At 41.8% G+C, this 12,412-nt stretch overlaps 1 protein-coding gene across 1 annotated transcript in view; it reads right to left on the reverse strand.

Moving 5' to 3' along the window:
• Positions 1-1,779: 1,779 nt before the first annotated feature.
• LOC309516468 (uncharacterized protein) overlaps positions 1,780-12,412 on the reverse strand; it is a gene marked incomplete at both ends in the record, with an annotated part of 47,374 nt that continues 36,741 nt past the window's right edge. The window contains 5 exons of the mRNA XM_082195235.1: positions 1,780-2,089; positions 3,806-3,949; positions 6,268-6,988; positions 7,799-7,925; positions 9,152-9,379. Coding sequence (XP_082051361.1) covers positions 1,780-2,089; positions 3,806-3,949; positions 6,268-6,988; positions 7,799-7,925; positions 9,152-9,379 — 1,530 coding nt within the window. The remainder of the gene's footprint in view (positions 2,090-3,805; positions 3,950-6,267; positions 6,989-7,798; positions 7,926-9,151; positions 9,380-12,412) is intronic.

The raw sequence follows: 12,412 nt of genomic DNA on the forward strand, positions 1-12,412 counted from the left end.
ATGGCATTTCTACTAAGAACTCTTGTGGGAGGATCTCCTGAAAATTCAGAAGATTTCCTAAATATTGTGCATTTTATTTTTATTCGACCACAATAAGCCATAACATATAAAAGATGCAGAGCTACCAAAGGAGCAGAAACAACTATTTATGTATGTGACTACAGCAGCACGGATACTATTGGCCCAGAGATGGAAAAAAGATAAAGTCCCGACCAGAGAGGAATGGCTGCTGAAGTTGATGGACTATGCTGAAATGCTGAAATGACTGGGAAGAGAAGAACTTTAAGAAGGAATGGGGGAAAATCATAATGTATTTAAGTGAACACGGAAAACAACTAAAAACTCTGACGGGATTTGAATAATGCTTGTAATGTATGAAAACCTATGGTAAAAATGGAATACAGTGGTACCTCGGGATACATACGCTTCAGGTTACATATGCTTCAGGTTACAGACCCCGCTAACCCAGAAATAGTGCTTTGCTTCAGGATGAGAACAGAAATCATGCTCTGGCTGTGCGGCGGCAGCAGGAGGCCCCATTAGCTAAAGTGGTGCTTCAGGTTAAGAACAGTTTCAGGTTAAGAACGGACCTCCGGAACAAATTAAGTACTTAACCCGAGGTACCACTGTGGAGAAAATAAGAGAAACAGTTTGGGGGGGGGGAGATTGATAATAGTAACCATGGAAGGGCGGGGGGAATGGAAGGATTCAGAAGATCCTAAAGGATAATCCAGCAAAAATTAAGGCAACTAAAAAGAAGTCTAGTAATGCAGCAGAACAACACCATATTGGTGTTGTAAGAATACATATTGTAAGAATACATCCATCCCCAAATGCTAGAAAAATAACAAGAAATTTGTTTTCAATAAGCCTCTGAAAGTGGACAATACTGTGAAAGAAGGTAAAAAGCTTCTGGGAGATGATCTATAATGAGTTAAAGAAAATGCTGAAATATACTTTTGTTAAAAAACCAGAAGCTCTCTTGTTGGGAATACTGGATAATGAAATTAGTAAAAAAGATGTGAAATTAGTTTTGTATGCAGTAACAGCAGCCAGAATCTTGCTGGCACAGAAATGGAAACAGGAAGAGATGCCCACAAAAAAAGAATGGAGGATGAAACTGATGGAATACGCAGAAATGGACAGATTGACGGGGAGAATTAGGAACCAATGTGACCAGAGATTCTCTGAGGACTGGAAGAAGTTTACAGAGCATATCAAAAATTTCTGTGATGAGCAAATAACGTTTGTTGGCTTTCAAGAAGCTCTGTAAAATTACTGTTAGAAATATTGTTTAAAAATATGATGTGATTAAGAGTATTTGAGTGCAATATAATATTGGGAAATGTGAGACGAGGATAAAAAATAAATGGAAAATTATCAGACAAGCTGAGGGAAGTTCTGGAAAAAAGGGTTTAAGTTAAAAATGGATGTATAATTTTGTAAAAATGTTTTTTTTTATAGAAAATCTAATAAAAAATATTTATTAAAAAAGAAAAAAGTGGACAATACTGAAGATCATCATACCTATACAGGAAGGTTCCCCATTTATAATATTGGAAGATATCAAAAAATCTTTCATTAAATATATAATACACACATTCTTTAGAACCTAGGTCCTTTCATGTACCCGGTTGGGTAATAATATTATACTCCCCCCCAAAAATTCCATAAATTGCAATCCATTTCCCTTTTCCATTTTGACACTTCAAATTTAGGCATCAACAGATTCCTAGTGGGAGGAGAAAAGAGTGAACTACGGCATGAAATATCAATTTTTCAAAACCCATATTCTACCTGTGGAAACTTGTAAAGACCTAAGATGTCTGCCATGGATGAGGAGGTGTCAGAATTAAGTCCCCCAATGACTCCTACTACATTTTTCTGAATGCCACATATGTAGTTGGGGACAAAGTGATGTGAATTAAAGAGCAAATCCAGAGTGTTTCGGTAGGTCATCCTTGAATCAAAATAGCTATCATACATGTGGAATCCAAGAGTGAAATTGGGCAAGATCTTGGGATTCTCATTGATCTCATCAACAGCAAACACCAAAGCGAGGACGTGTTGGTAGAACTTTCTCATAACCCTGCAAAGAAAATGCCTTACCATTTTATAGGGAATTAAACAGTGCACAACACTTAGATCTGAGGGATACAACTTCCTCAATTAAATCATGTTAGAAATACGGAAATGATTTTGTTTCTATAGAGTTAATGTTTGGATCTCTCTTCCACCCGAATCAATTTTTTTATTTGTCTGAACATGAAGATTGAGAAGTGATCTTCACTTAATAACATTCTGTTTTTCCAACCACGTTGCTTTTTATTACTAGAAACATGTACAGTTATTGAAATCATTAAAAAGCCCCTTCATCAGTTGTTGTCCTTAGCAACACAAACTGGTATGAAATAAAGATAATGGAATTGGCAGCTGCCATTTTGGATATGAAGAATGCCGACTGATGATCTGGAAGTGATTTTAAAGTGGCTCTCATCCTATTCTTACTCAGGGCATTTAATGCTTATCCCTGATTGTTTTCAAAGTGCTTTAGACATAACTTCTATTTTACACCATCTTTCACTAAAGCAGCTCAAGCTGGCTTTCATAGCTCTCCTCTCTCCCCTTGCTTATGCATGAAAGCCCCTAGTGTGTAGCTGGCCAAGTAAATGGAGATTTGAACCCAGATCTCCCCAATGCAAGGCTGCCATGTGATATTACTGTGGGCAGGAGGATCAATGACTAGAGAGCAAGTGGTGGTGATCTGAAACAGAATCAACTCAAACATGGTTCAGGTTTCATTTCTGCACCTGGTACATGGAAGGGAAGGTGCAGTGCTGAAGACGGCTTACTTCTTCACTACAATTGTGTCCACAACTAGCTGTCTGGAAGAGCTTTTCAATGTTGAAGATAGGTTTGTTATGTGGCCAAGAGAACATTTCTCTTATAACTTTAGCAGCCTGCTATTATAACTTTAAAAACACTTTAGGGATGGAATAAATCAGATTCGGAGTTGCATGGTATGATTGGAGAGAGTCAAATTGGAGAGGTATACAGAGCACTCTCTGTTGCATCTTTGCTGGATCAGTTTAAATTATTGTGCCCTGAGGATGTAGTGACTGTGCTTGAAGATTTGAAGCTGCCAAATGGACCCCTTGACCCTTAACCATCTTGGCTTTTGAAATCTAGCTATATGGAATTGACTGGCAGTGGCAGACTTTGGTACTATGGCGCCCTGGGCAAGGCCAAAATTTTGCACCCACTTAGCCCTTGCATGGCCTTCCCAAAGGTGGGTAAAGCTGTGACCAGATTAAGGAAGGAGACACGAGGCTCGGGTAGGGTCCTCGAGCCCCCACCCTGTTCCCAAGGCTGGGGGAAGTGGGGAGGAGGACTCTAGGATATTGTCAGAGCCCATGTCTCCTTCCCAAAGCCCAGTGCCATGTTTACCAGGTTTTGAGACAGCACTCCCATGGCTTGTACCCAATGTGTGGCCACTTATTGCAGAACCCTAACGCCGCTCCTGTGACTGGGGAGGTCTAGCTTCATTGGAGGATGCTCTGATCAAGGGTAAAATAGTATTATAAAATCTTAGTATTTGGTTTAATCTTACTTTGGTTTTTAAAGCAAACCAAGTACTTTATTTGTTGTTGTTGCTTAGTTGTTTAGTCATGTCCGACTCTTCGTGACCCCATGGACCAGAACACGCCAGATGTACTTATAGTCTCTATAGTACTATAAAGTACTTCATACTCAGATATAAATGTAGAAAGAATAAATGAAATGATCTTAAGAGCCATTTACTTACATTGGGCTGTTAATAAAGACCTGAGATGGGTGTTCATCGAAGGAAATGCTGGGCAATATGTATTGGATATGAGACATTATCCCACCAATGATAACGTCCCCTTGTTCATACCACTCATGTGGAATATGCACAGGATTATTTCCGCTGCAAACAACAGTATGCACTTGGGGCACCATATTGGGAAACAGCAGGAGAAGCAGCAGCAACAACATCCTGATCACAAATATCCTTCTTCACCCCGACTTTCATACGCCTCTCTACAATATTGTTACTATCATCACCATGACTTGAACAGGATGGATTTGGTGACAGCTGACTCTGTCAATTGTGTATTTCAAGAGGCAGCTCTCCACCTTCTCATTAACTTCATCACTGTAACAAAAAATTCATTGAATGGTATCATTTGAAATCTAACCAATACAATGAAAAGCATAAGCTGGCCTCACCTCTCCTCCCTTACCTTAGCGCTCTATGGAACACCAGTGTACTTTTAATCATTTCAGATTTAATTTTTATTTCTTATTTTGCATTCTGCCTTTTGGAGTTTTTCCAGGTGAATTGATTACCATAATTTTAATAATTATAGAGGAGATAATTACTTTTGCAATGTTTTTGGGCTCTTTGTTGCATCACCAGTAGGAGAACTGCCAAAGTAAACATATCTGTCACATCACAGAATCAAAGGTTAGGAGGAGACCTCCAAAGTCATCTTGTCCTATCTGTTTGCTAATGCAGGACACCCAGAATTAAAAACAAACCAAATACCTTGTCCAGCTACACTCTTCCTGCGGCACCCCTGTGGGGCTCCAAAGCCCAGTTATGTCACCCCTTGCCTGCAGAACTGGCAGCCTCCCACCCTTTTACAAACACCCTCACGTGTTCCCTCCGCCACGTCGCTTCTGCCCTCTCCTTGGGAGTCCTCTGGGCAGCTACTGCTGCCTCCTCATGTCTCTGAACTGCCCCCCTACCCCAAAGAGAGGTACCTCCTAACACTGCCCCACAGGGGCCTTGGGAGCAGCCCTGGCCAGCCCCCAAGGCAACATTCCCCAGGGGAGCTTCTAGCCAAGGCTGTGCAAGCCTTTGGGAGGCTGGGTCACAAGAGGGCATCAGAGGAGGGAGGGAAGGAAAGAGGGACAGAGGCCAGTCTTGTCTGTGGCACCCCTGACCATCATTCAAGACACCCCAGGATGCCACACTGGTTGAAAACCACTGGTTCCAGACATCTCTCTCTTACTCTGGTAGGAAGCATTAATCCAGAAGATTGTCAGAGTGGCCCATCAGTGTAAGGCCGCGATAGGCACTGTTATGCCGTCTAGATGTTTCTGGACTACAGCTTCCACCATCCTTGATAATAATGGTCTGTTGTGAGCCGGTGGGAGCTGTCACTAAGCAACATCTGGAGGGTTACAGATTGACTACCCCTAGTGCAAATAAGAGTGGGGAGTAGAAAAAGGCTCCATTTCTAGGGTGATATTGATCTGTCAGGGCTATGTCAAGTATTAGAGACCACTGAGTCTAGAGCAGTTTCTACCTATGGCAAGGTGAATCACTTCCTGTCTCCCTTCACAGCATCATGTCAATTGATGTATGAGATTCCAGAAATGTAGAAGTCCAAGTTTATCCTGGGAATTCTAAAAGCCTGCAAGAGGCATAGATGCCATGGAGTGGGGTGTCTGGCAGGGAGGAGTGCCGGATAGTGTCAGGCGTCTGCCTTCTCCCAGGAAGGTACAGCTTATTATCAGATAGGACTCTGCCTTTTCAGAAGATTTCCAGTCTGATGCTGGCATCCATATACTGACTGATGGCCCTCTCCACAGCGGCCCTGGATCATTCTGCTTCATCTAATCCAACCTGCTGCAACTCATGACTGTCCCACATGAACTTGATAGATACCCAGATCTCCCAAATAAGCACAAAAATGGCTTGGGGCAGCTTCTCAAGTTCTTGTGTTATTTTTCTTCTCTTCTCTCTGCACCCCAGAATAGGCTCAGAAGAGGTTCAGGGCCTCTTGGGAAGATAAGAGGGCAGCTCTTTGGATGCAGGAGAAGAAGAATAAGGGGACGTGTAGGCATTCAAGTGCTTGGAAATCATTCATAGTTTCTTTCATACACGTCATCCCTGTTCATTTACACCTCATATGCAACTACACTGGATATCAAGAATATAAATGATAAGAGACTCTCTTCTGTTATTTTGATCATTTCAGGTAACTTCCTTTCTTGAAAAAGGATGGTGAAATTCTACAGATTCTAAATACAGAAATGCCAAACTATACTGTAATTTACATCTTTCTCTGTATCAGCTGCTCTCTGTTATTCAGCTCAGGCCTCACCACAATAATGTAGCATTTAGGGGAAAAGATGCAACCCAGCAGCCCAGCACTGGAAGCCAAGATGGAGAAGATCTCCACAGCCACCATGTATTTTCCTCTGGTGCTCAAGTATGTGGGGATAAAGGAGAACCAAACACTGCAGAAGACCAGCATGCTGAAGGTGATGAACTTGGCTTCATTGAAGCTGTCCGGCAACTTCCGGGCTAAGAAGGCCACAGTGAAGCTGATAATGGCCAGGAAGCCCATGTAGCCTAAAACACCATAGAACATGAGAACTGACCCCTCATTACATAAGAATATAATTTCTTCACTGCTTGAGTGCATGTCCACATCTGGGAATGGGGCTGAGGTTGCCAACCAGAAGGCACAGATTCCTACTTGAATCACAGAGCAGGAAAGGACAATGGAGTAAGCCAGTTTTTTGCCTACCCACTTCCTGATTGTGGAATCTGGCTTGGTAGCCATGAATGCCAAAACCACTGAAATAGTTTTGGCCAAGATGCTAGAGAGGGCCACAGAGAAGACAATGCCAAAAGCCGTTTGTCGGAGTGGGCAGGTTGCCTTATTAGGCATTCCAATGAACATCAAGGAGCAGAGGAAACACAAGAAGAGGGAGATGAGGAGAATGTAAGTGAGGCTTCTGTTATTGGCTTTGACGATGGCAGTGTCCCGGTGCTTAATGAAAATGCCAAGTACCATAGCTGTGATAAGAGAGAATAAAAGCGCAGAGAAAGTTGAAACCATGGCCAAAGTTTCACCAAAGCCTAGGACATTTGGTTTCTTGGGAATGCACTCATTCTGCTCTTCATTTGGATATTGATCCGGAGGACATCTGGCACAGGTTTCCAACCCTGAAAAAAGGTTGCATGACAATTGATAACTATCCAGAATATGCTTAAGAGTGGTTTTCTTGAAAAAATCAGGAGACTCCTTACCATAGTGTTTCCATGAGGAAAAGTTTCGAAACTTCTAGTGCAAATGCTTGTGCCCTAGATGCTTTGAAAATAAAGTTATGCATGGAATTTAACATTTCCTATATGGAGAAACTATGTTTTTAGTGATCCTCTTCCATATTCTTAGAACAACAGGTACTGCATAATGAAATCAGAGAAATATTACCACTGAAATCTTGGAAGCAAGAGGGGTGATTTTTATAGGATTTTAACCCTGTCCCCAAAATCCTTGTTCTTAGAGAAAAGACAATCACTCCTATTTGTTACCATAAAGCACCAATGCTGCAGCCCCCCTAAAATTTTTAGTGCTGTCTTCAGGACAAAACAATCTTGGGGTGGAGCTACACTAGTGATTTATAATGGTAAAATGCATTATTAAAATGTGACACCACAGCAGTGAGCCACTGGCAATGGGAAGCTGCATTAAACATCATGGAGCGTTATATTTAATAACGTTTCAAAGATCAATATAGATAAAGTGATGGAAAATCTTTACATTACACGTAAGGTCACATTATCATGTTATACCCACTAGAAAGCTAATATAATTTCTTCATACTGGCAGCTTTTACTGAGACAGCAGGGAGATTATTGTTAATAGTAGAATAAAACAGAGCAAATCCCATTGCCGATTTGCTCAGAAGTTTCTAAAATGACTTTTATATGCTAATATGGCATATAAAAAATATAATATGGCATATCGCTCACCCTTCTCATCTGAGAACATCCCACGAGGACATGGATCACAATCATAACAACAAAACTTCTTCCCCTCCTTCTTTTTCTTCTCATAACCAGGATGGCAGTTGGCATTACATAAGGAAAGGGGTGGCACCTATCCAAAGGGACACGAAGGGGTTAATATTAAGAAAATGTTTTAGGGGATTCAGGTAACATCAGGTGATCTATAAGTAAACAGGAGGGTCAGAAATGTTAAATGTAGGAACCATATGTGCCGAGGCAGCACATGTTGTTTAGTCGTGTCCGACTTTTCGTGACCCCATGGACCAGAGCACGCCAGCCACTTCTGTCTTCCACTGCCTCACACAGTTTGGTCAAACTCATGTTGGTAGCTTCGGGAACACTGTCCAGCCATCTCGTCCTCTGTCGTCCCCTTCTCCTTGTGCCCTCAATCTTTCCCAACATCAGGGTCTTTTCCAGGGAGTCTTCTCTTCTCATGAGGTGGCCAAAATATTGGAGCCTCAGCTTCAGGATCTGTCCTTCCAGTGAGCACTCAGGGCTGATTTCCTTAAGAATGGATAGGTTTGATCTTCTTGCAGTCCATGGGACTCTCAAGAGTCTCCTCCAGCACCATAATTCAAAAGCATCAATTCTTTGCCTATTAGCCTTCTTTATGGTCCAGCTCTCACTTCCATACATCACTACTGGGAAAACCATAGCTTTAACTATACGGACCTTTGTTGGCAAGGTGATATCTCTGCTTTTTAAGATGCTGTAGTTTTGCTTTTCTCCCAAGAAGAAGGCGTCTTTTAATTTTGTGACTGCTGTCACCATCTGCAGTGACCATGGAGCCCAAGAAAGTAAAATCTCTCACTGCCTCCTTTTCTTCCCCTTCTATTTCCCAGGTGGTGATGGGACCAGTGGCCATGATCTTCGTTTTTTTGATGTTGAGCTTCAGACCATATTTTGCGCTATGTACATGCCTGCTTCTATCATTCCAACTCAACACTAGAGTCTCAAGCAGCATCAGAAAAACTCTAGAGTCTCACTAGAGTCTCAAGCAGCATCAGAAAAACTCTAGAAGATTACAATGTTCATTCACAATGATACAGTCAGCTTAGCATTCTATCTAATGCTACTAACCGGAAAGCTACCAACAAACAAGCATGTTGGACAACACTCTCTGATTGGTCTGATTGGTCCTTCTTGGTGTGACATGTCTTCTGTGCATATTGCTCTTTGGTTCATTTGTTTATTTATTAATAAAATTATTAGTAGCAGCATTACTAGTAGTGGCAGCAGTAGTTGGGCAGCACTTCCCTTTTCACCTCATGTGGCAAAACTACATGCTCTCCCACCTGTGGGCAGTGATTCCCTTACCTGAGTGAAGACTCTGTGCCATTGGATTCTGTCCCCATTAATGGTGAGCTCTTTGCCAGGAGGGGCCTGAGGATCCAGTCTTCCAACTTTGACCCTGACATATGAATTATTTGGGAAAGTGACCAGGTTTGAAATATCAAATCCACCTGCTAATTCCCCATGTTCATTGAATGTAATTTCATCCCCAGCACTGTTGTTGAATGCGAGCCTCTGCAGGAATGAGTGCAGCTAGGTGGAAAGAGAATCAAAAGGTCTATGAAGTGTTGTAATAGTGTTACTAAGATAATTTATGGGGTTGTGAAGAGTCGGATACAACTAGACAACTGAAGAACAACAACAAAATCATTCAATTGTTTTCCTGGGAGAATTTAAGATCTTTTCCTGGCTCTGTTTGTTTGAGTTACCATGGAAGCCAGACATTTTTATGCATATTATCTGATGATAAGAAACTACAGAAAGCCACAAGCACTGGCACCATCTCTCTGGGGCCCTGAGTTCCCAGGCACCCACAAAATTTTCAATGAGGGGGCCATGCTGGAAGGGCTCCAGCAGGCCCTCCTGCTGCTGTGTTAGCTCCATCGCTGCCACCTGCTGCAGCAGTGGGCTCCTACGGAGCAATGGGTGGGGTTGATGGAGCCCCTTACAATCTCTGAAGGCCATTGGGAGATGCCCTAGAGAGCCCTCTGAATGGCTGGGGCTCCTGCCAGTGTGTGACATCACATGCAGCGCATGACATCACATATGCACACCAGACACCCACAATGTGGGGCAGAACATGGTGCACTTGGCCACAATGGTCATTTCAGGCTGCTTGAGATACACTACACGTGGCCAATTTATGCCATTAACCTCATACAACAAATTGTCTAATTCAGTGGTTCCCTATTAGGGGTCTGGGGCACCATCCCAGCACCATCCCCTGCCGGGGTACTCACTTATCTTGTTAATTACACAGGGCAAACCTTCCAACCTCTGCTTGCAACTAATACCTGCTTGATGGCAAGGGAAAAACTTGTGAAAGAGTCGCTGGATGGCAAATGAGGTGGGACTGGGAGGAAAACCTCTGACACAGTTTCTTAGGGCTCTTGCAATTGGTGGGGTGTGGGGTAGGGAGAGAGCGCAAATGGCTTTTTGCACGGGGTGGGTTCACATGCTTATCCTAAATATATATGTGTGTAGGGATCCCTTCCTCTTGCTCTCTACATTTTAACTGAAAAGAACTTCTAATCGTTTTTAACGATTATCAAGTTTAAAGGACTATTCCACTGCCTGTAAGGAGGGTTTTCAGTGAATCTTGACTTATGAGTTGGGGATTCATCTCATCTTGGAAGTCCAAAAGGGTTTAATGTGTTTTTAACATTTTGTTGGGAGCTGCCCAGAGTGGCTGAGGCAACTGAGCCAGACAGGTGGCGCACATATAAAAACATAATAAAATATAATACATTAAAAACTTCCCAATACAAGGCATTGGCAGGGTGTCAGATCACTCTTTTCCCTAGACTTAGAGAATGGTGAAAAGAAATAAAGTGAAAAAATAAATTGGTGACATTTGCAGCTATCGTCAAAAGTTGCAAAAACAAAGAAGCACAGGACTGAGTGAGGGACAAACTTTTGGAATAACATCAGGATATCAGCTACGTGCAAGGCATGACAGATAGCAGTAACAACCGGTAAAAATAGACATAATGTTTTATAAGGACAGGAAGAAACAACATGGACATATTAAATGTCACATACAGGAAGAATAAGGATGCATGAGAACTTCACTTGTAGACTAATAAATCACTAAATGTGTTAATACGAATAGAAGTTATCAGTATTGCAGCTGTTGTATAAGGGATTACTATTATGACTGGAATATAATTGAAATTAATAAGATTTTGGAACACAGAAGTAAAGTAAATCGTCAAAGCATCAATTCTAACAGACAGAGGGCCACCTAAATTATGTATTTGTGTATTTGAATCGATATTAGGAATTGTGTTGTAATTTGGCATTGATATAATGAGGCTATTATTGGATCATTGTAATTGAAAACTAATTAAAAAAAATACACAAAAAAACCCCTTATTGATACAGGGCTGCATTCAGATGTCTTCTAAAAGCTTTGTAGTTCTTTATTTCCTTGACATCTGAAGGGAGGGCGTTCCACAGGGAGGGTGTCACTACCAAGAAGGCCCTCTGTCTGGTTCCTGGTTTGACAGATATATTCATAAATAGATAGACAGAGATAAATACATAGATATAGGTTTAGAAGCTGCTGGAAACGTCGTAATTTGTTCATTTGTACAAAAATAAAATAAAATTTGTCTCCACTCCGACTAAATCTTTGTCATTTTTGCATGGTAAAATCACAGATTTTATTATCTATTTTCCAGTATACTTAAAATCCTTTGCTTATTCTGGGCTACCCCACATTTTCTCCAAAAAAATCGCTTTGCAGTTATCAAACATTTTAAAAGCAGGGGTCCATGGCTTAGCTTTTGAAAAACAGAGGGTCCTCAGTAATTAGCTAATTCGGAACCACTGGTCTAATTAAATGCCAGCTGAAATACTGGAACAGTGCCAGTTCTAAATGTTTAAATTTTTAGGGAAAAAATTAACTTGTCAAGTAGTTGCTGCTAGTGTGTCACTTATGAAAGTCTGTGTAATCTAATGTCTGCTTAATATCATTATAGGAAATGTTCGGTAGATTTATTGTTTTATTGTTCGGCGCCCAACCATGCTTCCCCTGGGAGCCTCTGTAGCTTCTGTTTACGCAGTGTGGCTTTCGAGCGGTCGTAAAGCAATTAGCAGAATTACACAGCATTACAAGTCCCACACGTTTCTTCTGTCCTAATATCCCTTTATTTGCTCAAAGGTAGCATATTTACAATCGATAACAGCCATCAGATTCAAGCTGCATCTTCTCCCTCTGTTTGCAGCTACGCAACAAAAATTGCTTTCGTTTTTCACTCAGCTCACAGCATTCCAAAGCTGCTTTCATCACGTCCTGCCGTACTTCCCTTGTACGCGCCTCCTCTCAGGCTTGAGGCACAGAAGGTTAACCCTACACTACACCTCTTGCCTCGCGCCTGAGGGAAGAATCGACCCTTGGTTGTCCCAAACCCAGACCTTCACAAAACTTCCCATGTCTTTGGAAGGTGAGTGGCTTTGTGAACCCATCAGCTAGGTTCTTGGCAGAGGGACAATACTTCAGCGCAACTAATCCCTCCTGAACACTCTGGCACACATTCCGAAAGCAAATGTCTAGGTGTTTAG

The sequence above is a fragment of the Podarcis vaucheri genome (assembly GCF_965113315.1).
Source record: "Podarcis vaucheri genome assembly, chromosome: 13".
Classification (NCBI taxonomy): Eukaryota; Metazoa; Chordata; class Lepidosauria; order Squamata; family Lacertidae; genus Podarcis; species Podarcis vaucheri.